General features: G+C 45.6%; 1 protein-coding gene across 1 annotated transcript; it reads right to left on the reverse strand.

Moving 5' to 3' along the window:
- Positions 1 to 3,744: 3,744 nt before the first annotated feature.
- Positions 3,745 to 4,785, reverse strand: LOC122643545 (homoserine kinase-like). Its single transcript, XM_043837158.1, has one exon. The coding sequence runs from the start codon at positions 4,783 to 4,785 to the stop codon at positions 3,745 to 3,747; it is 1,041 nt and encodes a 346-aa protein (XP_043693093.1).
- Between the last annotated feature and the right edge of the window lie 18,797 nt (positions 4,786 to 23,582).

Here is a 23,582-nt window from a genome sequence, read left to right on the forward strand (position 1 = left end):
GCCGAAGGTATTTGATGTCCCTTCGACAGCTTGATCTGCTTGTCCTTAAGAAGGTGGTCAAAAATTGACTCGCCCTTGGATATATCGTAAGAATATCAAGTCCTACTATCCAAATTCTTGGCCGGAGTCGGCTTTGGCGTTGGGCTTGCCCCTGTGCGCTCGGCCATGGGAGACAGAGCCTTGCACAGGTAGGGCTTCCCTTAGACTATCTCGACGATGCTAACCTCGCATTCCTCATCTACCTCGAAGTCTAAAAAGTTAACTGAACTGGGGGTAGTGGCTCCCATGATTGCCAAAGCCGACTGTTTATAGTAAATCCCTGAGGACGAAGCCTTTCGGTCTTCCTCCTCTTTGAGGAGCAACTCGTAATTGGTTTCTTGGGCTACGAGCTGACCGAGATCTGGGAATTCCTGACCGGCAAAACGCTTTCACAATGCAAAGGAAAGCCCGCCCAGGGCCTTCTTAGTGTATTCTGGCTCTTGCAAAATAGTCGGGCACTTGTATCGTGCCAACTTGAATCTATTAACAAACTTTACGGCTGACTCATGGGGTAATTGGCATATGAATGCCAAATCCGCTATGGAGACGAGGGGGTCAATCCGGTAAAATTGGGTATGGAACTGATCCTCCATCTCATGCCAAGTTTGAATCGAGTTAGCCGGTAAGTTAATGTACCAAGTAAATGTTGAACCGGTCAGGGAATTTTGGAATAACCTGAGCTTCATGACTTCGTTAGCCCCTAAACTTCCACACTGGGCAACAAACCTCGCTATGTGCTTGACAGTAGGTATTGTCTTCCCCCGAGAACTTAGCAAACTGTGGAATTTTCTGAGTATACCCCAAGTCCAACTAGTCATAATGCTCTGGGTAAGGCTTTCTATACACTGGCCGGGTAATAGGCCAAAACAGGGGATTAATCTGCTCTTGGATCAATCGAGTCAAATCCTCCTGGTTAACAAGTACCTGATTGGCCTACTTCGTAACCACTGGCTACCTCGACCGGGCCTCTGCCTGCCCCTCATTGGGAGGTGGAGGAAAATGACCAGCATATGACCATTCTGGCTCTGGCAGATTCATCCTGGGCACCGCCGGCCTTTGGTAAAAAGTCATACTCGGTCGGCCAACGTGCTCTCCTCCTCCGGCCTGGAGTCCTACTGTTGGACCAACCGTGGTGACCAGCACAGCCGAGTTCCCGATCTGCAATGCCAGAGCAATAGCTCCATTCTGGGGGAGCGAGGTCCTAACCGCTGTGCCGCCTGGTCGTGCCGGCTGGCTAGAAGAAATACCTGCTTGATTGAAAACGCCGGGATAAGCTCCCTGAGCCGCTGGCATGCCGACTCCTATTTCTATTGTGCTGCCAACTTGAACGGCCGGGGTCTGGCCGATACGGAGTTGGGCAACCTGAGGCGGCCGCTGTTGAGCCAGAAACATCGTCACCAACTCTTCGAAGTGGGCCTAGGTGCCATTATAAGCCTGGGCCATGGAAGTCACAATGGCTTTCATGTCCTCTATCCCCGGTTGGAGACACCCTTGCATTTTAGCGACCGTGCGGGCCTGCCCTTGCAACAATGCAGCCACGAAAGGAGGTACAGCAGCGTCCAACTGTTGTTCACCTTGCGTGACCAGCTGATCAGCATTTTCACCGTCAGACTCATCCGTACTACTATCCTTGTTACGTTGACTTGCTCTGGTCTCAACCACCATCGCTATCGAGCGTCCCACTGGGTATACCAAATATGTTATGCTAGAAATCCTTCAACCAGCGTAGTATGGTTGGAATGGAACAAGACACTCTGATCGGTCGTGGCGGTTTAGGGTTCTACTTGTGTCCCGGTATTCCGAGGACTTTTCAAGGACAACTAACAGAAAAAAGATCCAGACAATGGATTAGAATTGCACTTGGATTACTTGTCGTGAACGATCTACAGTGCAAATCAAAAGGGTGCGTAAAGAAAAACAAGAAAAACCTTAAGTTCACACCATCATGAAAGTAAAAGAAAACAATGCAAGGAAAGTAAAGACAGCTAAAACTGTAGGTTTGTTGTGTGTTTGATTGATGCCTCTTCCTTGCTCCCCCTGCTGTTTTATATAGTAAGTATAACCGCAAGAGACGGTTTCCTTAATTATCGGCCATAACTGCGCCATGTTCAGGCGACCACTCCTTCTCAGTTCAAATTGTAAAGAAACTGCCTACAATGGTAACTGCCCGCGCCTTGGCCGCTGAAACTACTTCTGACCGAAAGTGCCAAGATGCTATCGGTCACCTCACTTGGCCGGGCTGCTCTATGGCCGAGAACCCCTTCCTGACCGTGACGGAGTAGAGCAAAAACTGGGTGTAAACAGTTACTGACATGTAGTATGACTATTTTTTCCTTCAGGTTATGCACATAGCTGCAGTAGTTGAAAGAAATTCACACCAAGCTTGAAACAGTTACACACTTCTTCACATTCAAAGGTTGAATCAGTTTTAACCTTGCCTTTTAAATTTGTTTATCAATTTCGTAGCTCTATGGGTATTTTCACTCTAGGACAAATCACATTAGTAAACGTGGCAAACCCCGCATCTGGTCACAGCCTATCCCTCAACAGTAAGCTCTGGACCCTTGCCTCAAAGTGGCACAATTAGGATTGATGCAGAAATCGGCCGACTGAGGCGTGACAAGCTAATGGTTTATTCATCTGATGTCTATTCTGCTCCATCCTTGTTTCAGGACCTTTTCTTGTGGGCTTCCATTAAATTTTTCTTACTTTTGATTTAAATTTTTTCGTTGATCATATAATTGGTTATCTAATGAATGATATGTGCTTGATTTAAACTATCTTTCCTGATCATATAATTAGTGACTTGTCTTGTTGTATCTCTTGATGAACGAGAGCATGGTGGTTCATCCAAGATCACTGAAGCATTATACAATGAGTTCTAATCAGTTTGATTTCGTTTGTCTTCAAAGTTTTAATCTTTCTATGAAAAACCGATGTAGGGAGAGACATACCAATAGTGAGAGAGGCTTGGTTAGTATAATACTTGTGGGCCTACATTATGATTTCAAGTTATTGAGAGTGTTATTGTGTCTCGGAAAAGGAAATAGTTTTGGGTATGATTTTTCTACTCTTGTTCATTTCAAATCTTGAAGAGAAACACATGTACTTTTTTCTTGAGAATTTTGTAATGTTATTGATTTTGCATTATGATTGATCTAAAATTCAAGCAACATACTTTATTTATGATCTGCTGTAGGACTTCTCTCTCCAAATTTTTGTACTTTCATACTTCATTTGCTCTCTCTCTCTCTCTCTCTCTTTCTCTCTGTGTGTGTGTGTGTGTCTCTCTCTCTATACGCAATCTCCTTCACCCAAGTAACTTATCTCTTCTAAAAACTCTCCCCCTCCCCCAACATATGGCCACACGTGCAAATGCCCGTGGATGTTTACTAGTAATATTAATACATATGCTAGCACCCAATGTGTCTTATCTCTTCCTCCTTTCTAGGGTAAGGGAGTCATTTCAAAGTGGGGGAAGAGAGAGATAGACACATAGGGTGCTAGCATACCTTATACTGCTAGCATACCCATCCCTCTCCCTAATACAATATCCCATTGGCATTTGGAGTACTTAAAAGCTTAAGAAACTCATTCCAAACTATATGATACATGCATGAAGATATTTGAAATAAAAAACTACTGCGGCAAAATAAAAACCTATCTATCTATTAATTAACCGTGATTTAATGAAAGGAATTCCATTCATTCTCTACTAATAACCCTGGCACCAACCCGATCAAGCTTGTGAACCATTGCAGAAGCCTTCAAACCTCCTCCATGGTTAAGGAAAGCTTCCACCATTTGATTTCCAATCTCTTTACCCTTCTCAATATCATCAGTGACTGCAACAATAACCTTAGGCCCAACCAACTTACACCCGAATGCTCCTTCCTCCAATGCTACTTTCATCACCTTTGCAAGACCAGGAATTGTTGATTTACTCTCCTCCATAGACTTCTCCAGATAATCATCATCATCACTGACCCTGTTTTTAATTATTCTACACCTCATTGCTTTCCCCTCGGCCGTCTCGCGCATAACTTCAAAACCAGGAATTAGTGGCGCACGCTGCCCATGGTACTCAGTCGGAGGCTTTGTCTTCGCATCACTTTTCTGTATTTCCTTCATAGATGCCATCTCTGGTCTATACGAGTTCCCAATTTCAATTTCTGGGTTTACAAAAATGAAAAACAATTCTTTATCAGCCGGAAATTCAAGAGGATTTATTTCAAAAGGTTGGTAGTCGTGGATCATCACAAAACCTCCCATGGTCGCTGTCACTAAATTACCCTTGATGACTGGATAATTGGGGTCTTCCTTTTCCATTGATCCATCTCTATAGACACCCGCCTGAATTAATTCTGAGACCGACAATTTTCCGCCAAAAAGCTCATTAACAGCAACAACAACTGCAGCATCAGTAGAAGCTTTCGATTCAATACTCCATGATGGTGGTAATCCCTTTTCGATAGAGAGGGAAAGACCGGCGGATTCGATTCCCAGCATTCTCATGACTTTTTCAGCGACGGATTTAGCTGTAGGATAATATCCCTTGGGTGCAACGCCATTAATGGCAGCGATTGCTGACGTTCCAGGACTAACGTGTGGATCAATGTGAACGGAAACATAATCGCCGATGCTGCCATCGATGGCGCAATTGATCTGTTTAGAGCCCGGGCCCACGTTTGCTATTGTTGCTGGGGCAAAGGATTTCACAGAGGAGAATATTGGTTCCGGCTCCATTTTGAAGGCTGTCAATGGCCTATCATAATAAGAATTGGTTCTGAATGTCGTCGATAGCAGAGAAGAGTAATTACATCTAAAACTAAAAAGGGTAGGAGGAGTTTTGGGTAGATAGTAGTGATGATGGCCTTTTGTTGTTAGAGAAGGGATAGAGATGATGATGGACTTCAAACGGATGAACGCCATAATTCCTCCGGACCTTCTTCAAATTGAGGTACCTTCGCGTTGCAGGTCGCGGCGATTTGGTGTTTAGGGTTTTTTCTTGAAAACTAACAATACGGCGGGAGGGAGGGGAAGGGAAGTTTAGGGTTTTTTTTTTTCAGAAGTGGAAAACTAACAATATTACGGCGGAAGGGATGTAAGGAGCCGAAGGAGTGATTCTCTTTGTATTATAAATCTTTGGGATTGATTCTCTTTGTACTAAATCATCATAAGAGAATCATCTTTACCAAAAAAAAATCACAAGAGAATCACTCTAATAACGGAATGTAACAACTCCTCCTCATTGTACACGCCCCATCTCTTTCCCGCCCTATATTTTCTCCATTAGAGTCTATCCGGTTCCTCATTATTTTCTTTCTTTCTCTCACACATCCTCACTTTCTTTTCTTTCACCGTTTCCTCTTAAAATCTCTCATATTTCCTGTATGGGAAACTTATTATTTAATTAGGTAACTATCATCCCTGAAATGCATATAGCTTCTTTTTTCCTTTTTTGGTTGGAGCATATATCTTCTTCTAACCGAAAAAAAAAAATGCATATATCTTCCTTTTTTCAACGCAATCTTACAATTATGGAATGCAATTAGATTTAAGACTTTAATTCTCTTAACTAATTATTGAATGGGTATCACTTACTTAGAAGTTAGAACCAAAACAATGAGATATCTAGTAGGACGGTAGGTCCCTAACACTTAATAGATCATGTCAGTGACACGAATATGGATCCTCTATCGTTCTGCAGCGTGTGTGGTGCACATGGCACACATGGTTTCTGTTGTGCGATTGTGCCGCAAATGTGCATAGTACACCCTGCAATACAACAGATGTTTGTTAGTTAGAAACATTTCTTTGGCGGTGAATCCAAGCTTCCCTTAACAAAATTACTTGGACCAATGGATACCTAAGGAAAAAGGAAAGGAACATAAATACAAGGCCATTTTCTTTTCCTAAATGAACACAGTTCCTTTCCCTAGTCTCTGTTAGTTTCGGCTTGGTAAATTTTACTTCAAAAATTTTGACTTTAAAATTTTACATGTTGAAAAGTTTTCCCTAGGCTCTGTTTGTTTCCGTTTGTTTAAAACTTATGTTTCTTTGTCATGTTTCAATTTTAAAAATATCTTTATTATATTTCTATTACTAGTCCAAATTTCTAGACAAAAAAATGTTTGGCAACCCATAATTTTTATTTCTGGGCCAGAAAAGAAACAAATACATTTGTTATGCGCAATGATTTTTGTTCCCGGAATTCTTATAAAAAGAGCACCATAGTGCACAAGGTTCCCACTACTGCAGGGTCTGGGAGGGGCAAATGTACGTAGCTTTACCCCTTGCTTCGCAGGAGGGACTACTTCCAAGTTTTGAACCCGGAACCAACAAGTTGCAACAATGCAACTTGTAACTTTTCTAAAAATGCCATTGAATACTCAAAAATTTGGTGGAGGTGATGGTGGTGGTGGCAGTGCTGGTGGCAATGGTGGAGGTGGTGGTGGTGGTGACAGTGCTGGTGGTAGTGGTGGAGGTGGTGGCAGTGGTGGTGACAATGGAGGTGGTGGAGGTGGTAGAAATGGTAGTGGTGGTGGTTGAAGTTGCTTTGGAGGTGGTGTTTTATTTTGAACGTGAAATTAATGCTTTGCCAATCAAATTAACCATTTTCTGATTAAAGAGCAACTACCCACCCCCCTCTTTTATTTTTCCCTTTTGTTTCTGAAACAGAGAATGTACCTAATCAAAGCTTTTGTTCTCTATTTCTCATAAATGTTTTATAACTTGTTCATTCCTAGGAACCAAAAATGAACAAGTGCTAACAAACATATTTCTATTCTTTTTTGGTTCTTAGGACCAAAAAAAAAAAAAAAAAAAAAAAAAAAAACTGAGAAATAGAGAAACAAAAGTGTTATCATGCCAGGCCAAATGGTGAAATCATTGAAGAGAATGCAAACACACTAGATCCTATCTTTGAGGTGTTAAGAAGAAGGGGTTTTCCCATCTTCAAAGATCTCCAAAGAAAAAAAGAATAATGCGAATTTGTCAGTATGTTGACGTTTGTTGGGTGGTCCCCCCTTTGAGACACCGCGGGAAGCACACCATGGTGCTGTGGTTGGGATGTCACGGCATTGCTATTGGGAGACTGTGGCAGCGTGGACAGCCTTTCAACTTTGGCTCCAATTTTGCGGTTTTTGGGTTAGTCTGGTTTTTGGAATGTGATGTCAATGATCATCCGTGTCCTGTTGTCGTTATTTGCCGAGAGGGGTGATCAATTTCTAGCGTCTACACTTTTGTACAACCACGAGAAGGGATTTCTATATTTCACATCTAATTAAATTGTGTTGGGAGAATATGATAATCTCTTTTATGAATTATTAGAATTTTTTGAATGTTGGTTTCAGTATCCATATTGGCCCAGGCCTCAATATTGGCCTTTTTATAAGCGAAAATGGAGAATCCCCAATCAAAATATTTTCTATCTGGAATTTTCTCTGTCTCAATTAGATAATATTTGCTAGATAATCATTAATAGAGATATCTTCTAGCCTGTAAATAATTCAAGTTTATATGTGTTGTAATTATAGGGAATCTTTCAACTCTTATTTACTTGTAAGGGTGATCCATAAATATATGTCCTTCTTACCTTCATAATTATAATTAATATATTTATGTGATAAACCATCATATCTGTAGTGTTTTTAAAATTTTTCTTTTTTGTTTTGGTAATCAATTGGTTGGTTCGGTTTGAATTGATTTCAGTTTGTTACTATGCCAACCCAAAATCAAACTATGAAAGAAAGTTTCAGTTTTGTATAGGTATGGTTTGGTTTTTTTTCAGTTTTTTTTTTTGTTTTTTTGTTATTGGTTTGTAATCGGGCTAGTGTCAGATATGGTTGGGTTCAATTTCGAGTTTACCTATACGTAAGGAAATTAATAAGAAAATCCTAATTGTATTGGATTTTCAGTTTCTTATCATGTTATTATTAGTCTAGTCTCGATTTCTATTGGGTTCGGCTCGGCTTTCAGTTTCAATCCATTCATTTCGATCGGTCCGGTTTCTACTTGGTTCCATAACACCCCAACCCAAAACAAACCAAATATAATTGGTTTGGGTTGAATCGACTAGTTTCGATTGGTTCAATCATTTTTTAGCTAAACTTTGACGACCTGAACTCTAGACATGCATCCTTTTTGTCTAATTATAACCAAAACTGATGTTCAAGTCAAATTTTAATCAACATTTGGACTATATGAAAAAGATGCAAATGTAAATGGAATGATTGATACATATTAGATCGTCAACATAATTTGTTGGGCTAATTGCATTTGATGTATGTGTCTATCAAACTCAATTTAATTTGATTAAATTAATTAATACATTTTCATATTCATGTTTTTTTTTTCGCTAAAAGGATTAAGAATTGTACTAAGAAGAGAAAAAGGATGTACAAAAACCCTGGACGATCCAGGAAAACTAAAACAAACCTACTGGACCTATCCCCATCCTACGGCAAAACCCTCAGAAGGGGATAGGAAGCAGCCAAAAAGAAAATTGTAGAGATAAATTAACACCACCAAAATCTAGGCCTTCCTTGTGCATCAACTGGAAGATCTTCTTCTACAGAAATAGGCCATGCGTCAATGGGTGAAGAAGTCTCAAAATTTGTAGCCAATTTTGCTAAGAAGTCTGCCACAAGATTTGCTTCACAAAAACAATGTGTTATTTTCCATTCGATGTCCCCAAGATAGGCTTGAAGGGTCGACCACTGCTGCTAAATGAACCAAGGAACCAACTTCTTAGAAACCATGACAACCACCTCTACAAAATCACATTCAATCCAAATCTTGTTAAGGTTGAGCTCTCTTGCCCGTTCCAATCCCAAAATAATAGCTTTGAACTCAGCTACAAAATTTGTAGAGACACCAAGAAAAGCTCTAAAAGAAGAAACTACCTTGGCATTGCAGTCCCTAATAACTCCACCTGCGCTAGCCGTACCAAGGTTGCTGAGAGAACAACCAGCTACATTTATTTTGAACCAGCCAGGTTGAGGCGGGCACCAAAACACCCCAATAATAACCTCTGCCTACTCCGGGGAATGGGAATCAACAGCCTTTTAGAGCACAAAAGATCAGCAAAGAGGATTCCCGTCCCTTGAAATTTGGAGCTAAGTCTCTAAGGCCTCTCAAGATCAAAAGGAAAACCATCCTATGGTTTCTTGGAGAAGCTTTGAAGCGTCTTTCATTTCTTTCAAGTCAGATAAAATAAGGAATTAACACAAAACCTACATTCCAGGAATCCTTAAGGCTTAAAAGACTTGACTTTTGGCGCCACCACTTACCCATTTGTAGAAAGCTGTCAAATTGATCATTTTCTTATTCATGCGCTTCTTGTGATTATTTTGATAATGTGCAATTGCCCACTTTTACTGTTATTATTTCACAACTATGAACAGATTTTGACACTCTGTTTGAGAGTTGCCACATTGTATTTTCCTTAATGGAGATTAGTAAAGAAATATAAATGTGGGCACTTAGTTATGTTGAACATTGATCCATTGGAATTTCCGATTTGGTTTACCGCCATTGTATTCACAAGGAGAATTTCGGTAGTTATTTTTTCCCATACCTGAGAGGCACTTATTGTTGCATTTATATTTCATGCAATCGCGGTGATACAATGGCTGATGTCTACCAATAGGACTGACTATACACCGGACGCTCATTATATGTTATATATGCGTGGGAATGGGGGTGTTCCTTAATATGATTTCACACGCCGATAGGGTGAACATCCAGATATGTGAGTGATTGGATGATGATCGATCGAAATCCGAGGCCTCGGTAGTATTAGTTGAATATTATTCTTTAAAGAAGTTTCAAATAATTTTGATTATTCATTGGATTTAATAATCACTATTAATTATACAGTGTACTTGAAATTTTGGCGGGATATTTGCTTACATACTTGTGAGGGCGCATTGTGGATGTTGATAGTGTGGGGAGAAAGTATAATGAAAGTCCTACCATATGGGTTTTTCACGTTATGCTTTTTGTATAGATGTTCTTTTGTGTAATTAAAGAAAATTTAAAGCATAAAGATTTTCTTTTGTGCAAATATGGATAACTTAAAGGGTGGTCTTGTTAGGCCTCAGTCATTCCTTTTTGATCATTTCGGTTCCACAAGTTTCACACCACACTCTAGTTCCTCCAGCTATGACTTGTCTAATTGCCTCCCTTCGAAGGAACTATCCTTCTAAACTCGTGTGTTTTGTAGAGCAAAGGGACTATCTTTTTAGACTTTTACGTTTTGCAGAGTGATTTTTTTTAAGGGTTTGTAGCCCTGTTTCAATTCAATCTTAAGGAAAAGCTCCATCGACAAATTTTCAAGTAAAGGGCACCTTAAGGATGTTATAGAATGTTGGATTAGTATACAGTTGTCCATGTAGGACTAGTATTCAAATATTCATTTAATTCTCATAATAGTAGGGAAAAGGCTCGTCACACTAGCGATGTGCCCAGCCTTATGTTTGCCTCTCTCTCCTCACCCTCCTAGTGAAAAGATACCCCTGCCCTCCCTTGTCTCTCCCCTCCCTCCCATGTGACTGTTGCCCACTAGCTTACTTGCTCCAGCTACTGTGTCTACCCTTTTCCTAGCCTTCTCCTAACTTACCTGGAGCAGGAGGTGTGCTTATCCCTTCCCCATAGTATTAATCAAGCTTAAAGTATTGCTATCGGGTATCGTATCAAAAAAGGTGATTTTAAGACATTCGTACCATATCAAAGAGACACAAGATACACTAAAGATATACATAGAAATGTTAAGATTACATGCAAAACATTTTGAAGCATAATAAGTAATATGTTAAATATAGCATGTATAAAGAGAAAAACAAAGTACAACGAGACAAGTGCAGTCAATTAATTATGTATACAAAGTGTAGTCAATTAATTATGTATACAGGAGGAAGTTTCTTACTTTTACTAATACCCCAAAAAAATTGTCATTTTTCAATTTGGGGAAAATTTAGGGTTTAGATACACACCTCGTTAAAAATAAAATCTCGTTTTATGCAATCATTCAGGTTGTTTTCACAAACCTAGGGATCCATTGCACACACACACACACAAAACGACATTAAAAATCAATATTTAAGAAAAAATTAAAGTTTTGATAGAAAATTGTACTTACTCAAATCTAGTTTCGTTCCTTGATTGCAGGTTGTTTAATAACCAAAGGATGATGAAACCAATAGTACTAAAGTTCCTTTTGCCAGTAGAAACAAGGAATCGCAGGAGCTTTGACAAGTGTTTTAAGTCATTGATAGAGTTATATAGTTTATAAGAAATGCATCAAGTGAATTGATAAGTATCAATCAATCCATTATACAATCCCATGAGTATGATTCATTCCAAACTATATGATCTACACAAAGTAATGTAAAAGTAAAAGTAAAGCATGCATGCTTATAATGATATTTGAAATAAAAAACACTACTGCAAATTAAAACCCCATCTATCTCAATTCTCAAGTTGATCAGGAAAGTTGTTTAAGAGGAGTACTACTACTACTGCTACTAATTAATGATAATATAGTAAGAACCAGAAAAATAATCCTATGACCTAATTAATTAAACGAAAAAAATTTTGCTTCTACAAGGCTGGCAGCAAAGAAAATAGAATATTTTACTTCCCTAGATTTCGTAATTTGTAAAGTACCCTTTAAGATCCCATTTCCTTGGCTTCCCTGCTACAGTAACAGTGAAATTTTGTCCAATACGGCTCTGAAGAAATAACCCTGGCAACCAACCCGATCAAGACTGTGAACAACTGCAGAAGCCTTCACACCTCCATGGTTGAGAAAAGCTTCCACCATTCGATTTCCAATCTCCTTACCCTCCTCTTCATCATGAATGACTGCAACAACCCTATTTCCAACCAACTGAACACCAAATACTCCTTCCTCCCATGCCACCTTCTTCACCGCTGCAAGACCAGGAATTTTTTACGTCCTTTCCTCCTCCTCATCCTACTTCATCATGTACACTTGCTTATCAAACCCATCTATTTGATTATCCAACCATATTGTACACCCGAATGCTCCCGCAGCTTTCTTCGCCACCATAAGATCAGGAATCAATGGTCTACGCTTATTCCAATCCCCACTAATCCTTTCAGGTTCATGCATCTGAGATGCCACATCGCTGCAAATCAAAAAATCATTATCCGTTATCAAAACAATTCTCAATTTTTGAGTTTCGATTTCTGGTGTTACTAGGATGAAAAACAAATCAGCCTCAGTCGGAAATAATTCAAGAGGAATTATTTCAAGACGCACGTAGTTGTCGATCAGAACAAATCCTCCCATGAATGCTGTTGTTAAATTTTTGATGTGACAATCGCTATAGTTTGTCAATACAGAGAGATTTTCTTGGATTAAATCTACGATGGACAATTTTCTGCCTGCCAAAAATCTCATTAACAGCAACAGCAGCTGTAGCAGTGATGAGGCATAAAACACCCCACCAATCAGAAGCTGCCATATGGTCGAGCCGAGGTCATTCCAAGAACCGAACAGAGCTCAGCGGAAGACCAGGTAGACTCGATCTTTGAAAAACCTTACTGCTTGGCCGAGCTCGTCAGACACATCCAAGTCAACCAGACGCTGAGCCGAACTCGTACTGGTCCGATGAGGCCGACCTAGTAGGCTGAGCTCTTCCGCCGATCTCTGGCCGCATGGCACGGAAGATCAGTACTCACCCAAAGATCCCCATCACGGCTGAGCTGTACGCCCGCCGACCCCATGGTCCGAGCCTACGCAGGTCGGCCTCGATTGGAGCACCATAGCGCGGCCAAGCCCACACAACTAATGATGACCCTCAGGTCATACAGGCCGAGGCCGAGCTCTGAGGCCGAGCTCTAAGGCCGAGCTCTCCACGAAGGCCGAGCTCTAAGGCCCACTGGAGATCATGGCGCCACGTCAGCACCACCCGAGAATCACGGGATAAGAATCGAGTCACGATCTCATCACGATACCGAATCACACTCCCATTTGGACTCTTACCTTAACAAGAGTCCGACCCCGAAGGAAACTCTCCACTCCACTCCGCTCCGTGGGGAAGAGCCTTACCAAACAAGGACTCTTACCATACTAGGACTCCTCCAACCGCCTCATCTCCCTTTATAAATACTAAGGTATGGAGCTCTATTGCTCATCTCACTTTTACTAGCAGTTATGTTGTTGCACTAGTGATCTAACTTTACCATCGGAGAGTCCTAGGCCGGAGCCACACTGGTTCTCTTGTGCTCATCACTTGGCCTTTGCATGCTCATCCTTGGGCGAACCAAGCATCGAAGATTTCCACACGCAACAGATTTGGCACCATCTGTGGGAACGACATCAGCAAGTCATCGTCGTTTCTACCAACTTCAAGAGCAACAATAATGGTGCACACGAGATCAGGGCAGCATGGCTCGACTTCCCTTGGGGATGACCTACAGCCCATTGTGCAGGCGAGGCGATCATCGCCCCCTGAAGCCTTACGGCAGGGTGCGACCAGAAGACCCCCTCTGGCAAGGGGTGCGTAGTCCCTCACGGGCACCACGGTCAATCCCATTCCCCCACCAGAGGGTAGGAATGGCGAAAGTGTGCTAGACATAGCAGCGGCTGACCGGGTACAGGCCGAGCCAAACTTGAATGGGCTGGGCCTACCAACGCCGTCGCCCTTACCAGAGAATTTGGACCCCAAAGCCCCAACAAATAATCACCAAGTTATGGACTTATAGCTGCAGATGCTCCACACCAACGAGATGCTGCGTACTTTCATGAACCAGATGGCCCAGGGAGGGTTGATGGGCCAACCACTGGTCGCGCCCCCTCCGACCCCGGTGCATGTAGAGAGAAACTTGTAGCAGAATGGTGGTCGGCATAGGGCCGAGCCTAGCTGAGCCGTGTCATCACACCCGTCTCGTCAGAAGACTCCTCCTCTGCGCCTTAGCAGAGGTGTTCGACGGGATGAACAGGAGCATCATTGAAGCCCGGGGACAGGGTAAGAAATTGAACTAGCAGGCTCAGTAGCGAGGAGGTCAATATTTTCCGGATGGCTCGGAGAGAACGGGCAGCCGAGGAGAGTCCGAGAACAGGGGAATGAGCCAACTGGGAGATGTGTTGCTAGACAAAGAGAAGGATCTCGTCATAACCCCCGACGTCAAATCCCCTCCCCGAGAAGAGCAACAGAGGAGCCCTCGTGGGTCCAATTTCCAGGTGGAAAGAAGAATAAGGAGGGATGGTGCTGACCGAGCCGACCAAAATGGCCGATCATAGCGGGACAATCAAGCATACCGACCTCGGGTTGAAGAGAAAAATGGCCAACCTAGGCCGAGTGAGCAAAATAATTTATACCGGGTGGATGAGCAGAACGGCCGAGCACCTGAAACCGAGCTGGAAAGGCGACTACGAGACTTAGCCGAGCAGGTGGAGGGATTGAAAAAACAAGCGACCCCAGACGCCTATTCACTAGTCGGGCGACACCCTTATCCTCCTGAGATCATGACCGTGCCACTGTCGATCGGGTTCAAACCTCCTCCCGTCGACCGGTATGATGGGACGATCGACCCCACGGATCATATCAACTACTTTAATGCGATGATGACCATGTACGGGGGAACCGAGATTGTTTGTTGTCGGGCTTTCCCTGCATCCCTCAAGGGCGCGGTGACCTCATGGTTCTCCTAGTTACTGCCAGAACTCTATAACAAGCTTCGCTCAGCTCTGTCGAGCCTTCGTCACGCGCTTCTAGAGTAGTATGAAACACAAGAAGACGACGGTCAACCTCCTCAGTGTGAATCAAAGGTCTGACGAGTCGATCCGAGCATTCGTCTCCCGCTTCAACAAGGAATCCTTAGACATAAAGGATTTGGATGAGGCCACGACCCATACTGTGATGAGCAACGGGCTCGTCGACATGGACCTCATCAAGGACTTGGCCCGAAAGCCGACCAGAAACCTAGTTGAGCTCTTGAAGAGGTGTAATGAATTTGTAAATATGGCCGACTGAGAGGGGAAATGAAGGCCAAGCCGATAAGAAAAGGTCGACGATCGATGACCACAAGGAGGACAAGCGGCCCAGGATGGATCGCAGAGCCGAGTGATCGGATCGAGCTCAGAGCCCCGATTACACCCCACTAAATACCTCGCGCAAGGAGATTTTGATGCAAATACAGGATGACGGGTACATCCGTCGGCCCCAACTGATGCAAGCTAGGTCATCTCGGAATCCCAACAAGTATTGTCAATTCCACAAGGACACCGATCATGACACCGAGGATTGCTATCAGCTGAAAAGAGAAATCGAAGAGCTAATAAAAGCCCGCCACCTGAAGCGATATGTCAAGGGAGGCCGTGAAGAGCGTGGGGGTCGACGACCTGAAGATCGCGATCAAAGAAGAGCCGAGCCGAGGCCCGAAAATAGGCAAACTAAGCGAGATGAAGATAAAGCCCGAGCTGAGAAGAAAGAGGATGGGTCCCGGTTGAGCAGTGATAAGGGAGCTCCCATATACACTACCCTCGGAGGGCCCGGACAAGAGTCTACTCGAGAGGCCTAGGTAAACGTACGGTTCATCGGAGCAGTCGAGATGCCCACCAAGAAGCTCAAGCCAGTAGCGACAATCTCCTTTACTGAGGCCGACATCGAGGGTATAAGTTTGCCTCATGACGATGCTTTAGTAGTGCAGGTAGCAATTGCGAAGAGACCCGTCCATCGAGTATTAGTCGATACCGGAGCATCCGTGGACCTTATGTCGCTAGACGCGTACCGACAATTTGGCTTCGACGATGAAGCACTCAAGACAGAGGGCACCTCACTTGACGGGTTCTCGGGAGCTGCCGCGACCATCAAGGGCTCAATCGACCTGTTGGTCACGATCGGACAAGCTCCATGCCAGGCGACAATCCAGGTCAAATTCATGGTAGTACGGTCGGTAATGGCTTTCAACGCCATACTCAGCCGCCCATCATTGACCGCTCTCCAAGCTATCATCTCACCGACGCACATAAAGATGAAGTTCCCTACCGAGAATGTTATCGGCGACGTGCGAGGTGACCAGAAGCAGGCACGGGAGTGCTATGCTACTTTTGTAAAACAAAACAAAGGCAATGTCCGAGGAATGGTAATGGGCGCCGAGCATCTCCCTGAGGATCAGCGGGATGAGCTCATCGAAAGGAGAGGATGACCCATGGAAGACCGGACCCCATTCCCCCTCAACGAGGAAGACCCAGCAAAGGTGGTCCAGCTCGGATCATTGCTGAACGAGGATCAAAGGAATCAGCTCAGAAATTTCTTAAAGGCGAACGCCGATATCTTCTCTTGGTCGGCAACCGACATGCTGGGCATACCAAGGCATATAGTTGAGCACCAACTCCATGTGGATCTAAGCCGAAAGCCGATCCAACAGAAGAGAAGGAATTACGCCCTTCATCGACAAGCCACGATCAAGGAAGAGGTGGAGAAGCTCCACCGATCAGGGTTCATCTGAGAAGAAAAATTCCCGACCTGGTTGGCTAACGTCGTCATGGTCCCCAAGCAGCACGAGAAGTGGAGAATGTGTGTCGACTACATCAACCTCAACAAGGCTTGTCCAAAAGATGAGTACCCGCTACCTCGGATCGACCTCTTGATCGACGCCACGGCAGGCCAAGAGATGCTGAGCTTCATGGACTCATATTCCGGCTACAACCAAATCATGATGCACGAGGAGGACGAGCCATACACGGCATTTCGAACTGACCAACAAAATTTTTGCTACTAGGTCATGCCGAACCAACCCCCACTTCTAAAGAATCGCCCTCACTTGACTCCTCATCATTGGACGAGGACGATCCAGAGCCCTCGGCTCTGTCCCCAGCAATTGGTTGGGCCACGATGCTGGACTCCACTGGTAACGGAGGCTCGACAACCTCGACCTGACAAGGCTCCACTACATCGGGCTCGTCCGAAGTCGAGCCCAACAAGTCTACTGTGGGAGAACGAGCGAGGAGCTCTCGGCTCGGACTCGCACCCTCTGCCGCCTTGGCGAGTAGCTCGCTCATGTGACTACTACCAACTGACATACTGGGCGGAGAGGGCTTACTGGTTGAAGATCAGCCGAAGACGAGCTGAACACAAACGAAGCAAAAGCCGAGCTGATCACGAACCGAAGAGCACCGAGCGCTACAAAGCTCAGAAATCCGAGCTTGCTGAGAAGTCAATAACTTGGAGCAGTGAATAATGAACAGTTAGGAGTCGCCTATTTATAACTCTTGGGCTGAACTGATCCAACGGCCAAGGAGAACTCAGCATAATTCAACGGTCCAGATCAAAAGACGATTCGAATTCCCGAGCCCGCCATAATGACTCAGTTGACATGGCACTGACGCCCAACTATCAGACCGTACAATGTCAAATCCTCGAAAAAATGAGCTTGGCTCGGCCGCAAAAATCTCTCAGACAAGCAGACCAGGAAACTCCACTCAACAGTGCCGAGCCGATCCTTGATGAGTGGGGGGCCTGTGATGAAGCATAAAATACCCCACCAATCAGAAGCTGCCACATGCCAGAGCTGAGGTCATTCCAAGAACTGAACCGAGCTCGGCGGAAGACAGGGCCGACCCGATCTTCGACAAACCTTACTGCTTGGCTGAGCTCGTCAGACACATCCAAGTCAACCAGAAGCTGAGCCAAACTCATACAGGTCCGACGAGGCCAACCTAGTAGGCTGAGCTCTTCGGCCGATCTCTGGCCGTACGACACGGCAGATCAGTACTCACCCAAAGATCCCCATCACGATTGAGCTGCATGCCCATTGACCCCATGGTCTGAGCCTACGCAGGTCGGCCTCGATTGGAGCACCACAGCGCGACCAAGCCCACACAACTAATGATGACCCTCAGGTCATACAGACCGAGGCTGAGCTCTAAGGCCGAGCTCCGAGGCTGAGCTCTGAGGCCGAGCTCTCCACGAAGGCTACCATAGCACCCCACCGGAGATCATGGTGCCACGTCAACACCACCCAAGAATCACTAGATAAGAATCGAGTCATGATCTCATCACGATACCAAATCGCACTCCCATTAGGACTCTTACCTTAACAAGAGTCCGACCTCGAAGGAAACTTTCCACTCCACTCTGCTCCGCGGGGAAGAGCCTTACCAAACAAGGACTCTTACCATACTAGGACTCCTCCAACCGCCTCATCTCCCTCTAGAAATACTAAGGTATGGAGCTCTATTGCTCATCTTACTCTTACTAGCAGCTACGCTGTTGCACTGGTCATCTAACTTTACCATCGGAGAGTCCTAGGCTAGAGCCACACCGGCTCTCTTGTGCTCATCACTTGGTCTTTGTAGGCTCATCCGTGGGAGAACCAAGCATCGAAGATTTCCACACGCAACAAGCAGCATTAGCAGTACTCAATCCAAATTGCCCTAACGGTGATAATCCCTTTTCGATAGAGAGCGAAAGACCGACGAATTCGATTCCGTGTCTTTCCATGACGGACTTTGTTGCTATTCCAACGAAATTATAAAAAGGGTTGAGAGTGTCGTAATTCTATAGAGGGTTGAGCTCGCTCTCAACAGAATTTATTAATACTTTGCCAGGATGAACGTGTTCAGCGATTTTCACGGTAACATAATTGCCAAGGCCATCAATCGTGTAATTGATTACATCATCATACAATCGGGAGCCCATGTCAGCTATGGTTGCCGGTACAAAGGATTTCACAGAGGAGAAAATTGGTTTCGGTTTAATTTTGAAAAATTTCAATGATGGCCGACAAGAATTGCATCTGCATCTGAAGTTCGATAGCGAAGAAGAAGAAGAAGAAGAATTAGATCTGAAAAAATAAAGGGACGGTAAAGAAGAAGAAGAAGAAGAGTTGTATTTAAAACTAAGGTTAAGAGGAGTTTTGGGTAGTGATAAGGCATAAAACACCCCACCAATCAGAAGCTGCCACATGGCCGAGCCGAGGTCAGTCCAAGAACCAAACCGAGCTCAGCGGAAGATCGGGCTGACCCGATCTTCAATAAACCTTACAGCTTGGCCTAGCTCGTCAGACACACCCAAGTCAACCGAACGCTGAGCCAAACTCGTACGGGCCCGACGAGGCCGACCTAGTAGGCCGAGCTCTTCGGCTGATCTCTGGCCACACAGCACGACAGATTAATACTGACCCAAAGATCCCCCATCACGGTCGAGCCTACGCAAGTCGGCTGTGATTAGAGCACCATGGCATGGCTGAGCTCACACACACACAATTAACAATATGACCCTCAGGTCATATTGGCCGAGGCCGACCTCCGAGGCCGAGCCCTCCACCAAGGTCATCATAATGACCCGCAGGGAATCGCGGAGCCACGTCAGCACATCCCACGAATCACGGGATAAGGATCGAGCCACGATCGTAACGCGATACGGAATCATACTTTACATGGACTCTTTACCTTAACAAGAGTCTGACCCTGAAAGAAACTCTCCACTCCGCTCCGCAAGGAAGAACCTTACCAAACAAGGACTCTTACCATACTAGGACTCCTCTAATCGCCTCATCTCCCTTTATAAATACCCAGGTATGGAGCTCTATTACTCACTTGACTTTTCACTAGCTGTTACGCTGTCACATTGGAGACCTAACTAGAGCGTCAGAGATTCCTAAGCTGAAGCCACACCGGCACTCTTGCGCTTACTCAGTTTTTTATAGGCTTATCCGTGGGCGACCCAGGCACCAGAGGTTTCCACACGCAATAGATTTGGCACCGTCTGTGGGAACAACGTCAGCAAGCCATTGTCGTTTCTACCAACTTCAAGAGCAGCAACAATGGTACACACGAGATCAGGGGAGCATGGCTCGACTTCCCGTGGGGATGAGCTACAGCCCGTTGTGCAGGCGAGGCGATCACTACCCCCTGAAGCCTCGCAGTAGGGCACGATCGAAAGACCCCCTCAGGCAGGGGTTGCACGGCCCAGCACGGGCGCCACGACCAATCCCATTCCCCCGCCAGACAGTGGAAGTGTGCTTGACATAGCAGCGGTTGATCGGGCACAGGTAGAGCCAAACTTGAACGGGCTGGGCCTACCACCGTCATCGCCCTTATCAGAGAATTTGGACCCCAAAGCCCCGATAAATAACCCATAAGTTATGGACTTGCAGTTGCAGATGCTCCACACCAACGAGATGCTGCGTGCTTTCATGACCCAAATGGCCCCAGTTGGGCTGATGGGCCAACCACTGGTTGTGCCCCCTCCAGCCCCGGTGCGCGTAGAGGGAAACTTACAGTAGAATGGTGGCCGGCGTCGGGCCGACCCGAGCCGGGCCACATCATCACACCCATCTCGTCAGAAGACTCCTCCTCCACGCCCTAGTAGAGGCGCTCAACGGAATGAGCAAGAGCATCACTGAAGCCCAGGGGCAAGGCAAGAAATCAAATCAGTGGGCTCGGTAGTGAGAAGGTCGGTATTTTCTGAACAGCTCCAAGAAGACGGGTAATCGAAGGGAAACCGAGAATAAGGGAACGAGCCAAATGGGAGACGTGTTGCGAGGCAAGGAGAAAGATCTCGCCATAGCCCCCGGCGTCAAAGCCCTCCTCCCCGAGAAGAGCAACAGAGGAGCCCTTGTGGGAAATTTCCAGGTGGAAAGAAGATTAAGGAGGGATGGCGCTGACCGAGCCAACCAAAATGGCCGACCACAGTGGGACGACCGAGCATATCGACCTCGTTCTGAAGAACAAAATGGCTGACCTAGGCTGAGTGAACAAGATAATTTGTACCAGGTGGATGAGCCAAACGGCTGAGCACCTGAAACTGAGTTGGAAAGGAGACTACGAGACTTGGTCGAGCAGGTGAAGGGATTGAAAAAATAGGCGACCCCGGATGCCTATTCACTAGTCGGGCGACACCCTTATCCTCCTGAGATCATAACCGCGCCACTACCGGCAGGGTTCAAACCTCCTCCCTTCGATCGGTATGACGGGACGACAGACCTGACGGATCATATCAACTACTTTAATGCGATGATAACCATATATGGGGGAACCGAGATTATTTCTTGTCAGGCTTTCCCTGCATCCCTCAAGGGTGCGGCGACCTCATGGTTCTCCTGGTTGCCGCCGAACTCAATAATAAGCTTCACTCAGCTCTATCGAGTCTTCGTCACGCGCTTTCAGAGTAGTATGAAACACAAGAAGACGATGGTCAACCTCCTTAGCTTGAAGCAAAGGTCTGACGAGTCGATCCGAGCATTCGTCTCCCGCTTCAACAAGGAATCCTTAGACATCAAGGATTTGGATGAGGCCACGACCCATACTGCGGTGAGCAACGGGCTCGCTGACATGGATCTCATCAAGGACTTGGCCCAGAAGCAGGCCAAAAACCTGGCCGAGCTCTTGGAGAGGTGTAATGAATTTGTAAATATGGCCGAGGTACTCCAAGCCCAGAAGGGAAACGAAGGCCGAGCCGATAAGAAAAGGCCGACGATTGATGACCATAAGGAGGACAAGCAACCCAGGACGAATCGTCGAGCTGAGAGATCAGACCGAGCTCGGAGCCCCGATTACACCCCACTGAATACCTCGTGCAAGGAGATTTTGATGCAAATACAGGATGACGGGTACATCCGTCGACCTCGACAATCCTCGGTCATCTTGGAATTTCAACAAGTATTGTCAATTCCACAAGGACACCGGTCACGACATCGAGGATTGCTATCAGCTGAAAAGAGAAATCGAAGAGCTGATAAAAGCGGGGCACCTAAAGCAATATGTCAAGGGAGGCCAAGGAGAGCATGGGGGTCGGTGACCTGAAGATCACGATCAAAGGAGAGCCGAACAGAGGCCTAAAAATAGGCAAGCCGAGAGAGATGAAGATAAAGCCTGAGCTGAGAAGAAAGAGGATGGATCCGGGCCGAGCAGTGATAAGGGAGCTCCCATATACACTATCCTTGGAGGGCCCAGACAAGAGTCTACTCGAAAGGCCAAGGCAAACGTGTGGTGTGTCGAAGTCGCCGAGATGCCCACCAAGAAGCTAAAGCCAGCGGTGATGATCTCCTTCACCGAGGCTGACCTCGAAGGTATAAGTTTGCCTCATGATGATGCTTTAGTGGTGCAGGTAGAAATTACGAAGAGACCTGTCCATCGAGTATTGGTCGATACCGGCACATTCGTGGACCTTATGTCACTAGACGCGTACCGAAAATTTGGCTTCAGCGACGAAGCTCTCAAGCCGGAGGGCACCTCACTTCATGGGTTCTCGGGAGCTCTCGACGACCATCAAGGGCTCAATCGACCTGCTGGTCACAATCGGACAAGCTCCATGTCAAGCGATGATCCAGGTCAAATTCATGGTAGTACAGTCAGTGGTGGCTTTCAACGCCATACTCAGCCGCCCATCATTGACCGCTCTCCAAGCCATCATCTCACCGATGCACTTGAAGATGAAGTTCCCTACTGAGAACGGTATCGACGAAGTTTGAGGTGACCAGAAGAAGGCACGAGAGTGCTATGCTACTTTTATCAAGCAAAACAAAGGCAATGTTCGAGGAATGGCAATGTGCATCAAGCACCTCCCTGAGGATCAGCGGGATGAGCTCATCGAAAGGAGAGGATGACCTGTGGAAGACCTGACCCCATTCCCCCTCAACGAGGAAGACCCAACAAAGGTGGTCCAGCTCGGATCATTGCTGAGCAAGGATCAAAGGAATCAGCTCAGAAATTTCTTAAAGGCGAACGCCGATGTCTTCGCCTGATCGGCTGCCGACATGCCAGGCATACCAAGGTATATAGTCGAGCACCGACTCCATGTGGGTCCAAGCCGAAAGCCGATCCAGCAGAAGAGAAGGAACTAAGCCCTTGATCGGTAAGCCACGATCAAAGAAGAGGTGGAGAAGCTCCGTCGATCAGGGTTCATCTAAGAAGAAAAATTCCCGACCTAGTTGGCTAATGTCGTCATGGTCCCCAAGCTGAACGGGAAGTGGAGAATGTGTGTCGACTACACCGACCTCAACAAGGCTTGTCCAAAAAATGAGTACCCGTTACCTTGGATCAATCTCTTGATCGACGCCACGACAGGCCACAAGATGCTGAGCTTCATGGATGCATATTCCGGCTACAACCAAATCATGATGCACGAGGAGGATGAGCCATACACGGCATTCCGAACTGACCAAGAAAATTTTTGCTATAAGGTCATGTCGTTCGGATTGAAAAATGCTGGAGCGACATACCAGCGGCTCGTGAACTATATATTCTGTGAGCAGATCAGAAGAAACATGGAAGTCTTCGTGGACGACATGTTAGTGAAGAGCTTGAAGGCCGACCACCACTTGGCCGACCTGGAAGAAGCCTTTGGCGTATTGAGGAAGAACCAAATGAAGCTGAACCCCACCAAGTGTGCATTCGACGTGACCTCAGGAAAGTTCCTCGGCTTCATGGTCTCTGTCAGAGGCATCGAAGCCAATCTGGAAAAAATCAAGGCCATCCAAGAGATGAGCCCTCCAAGGACGATCCGAGAAGTACAAAGGCTAAACGGGCGAGTAGCGGTGTTGGCACGATTCATGTCGAGGTT

Source organism: Telopea speciosissima, chromosome 10 (genome assembly GCF_018873765.1).
Source record: "Telopea speciosissima isolate NSW1024214 ecotype Mountain lineage chromosome 10, Tspe_v1, whole genome shotgun sequence".
NCBI lineage: Eukaryota > Viridiplantae > Streptophyta > Magnoliopsida > Proteales > Proteaceae > Telopea > Telopea speciosissima.

Bases quoted from the DNA above. Each gene is read 5' to 3' on its own strand.
- LOC122643545 (XM_043837158.1), bottom strand. From the start codon at position 4,785: ATGGAGCCGGAACCAATATTCTCCTCTGTGAAATCCTTTGCCCCAGCA.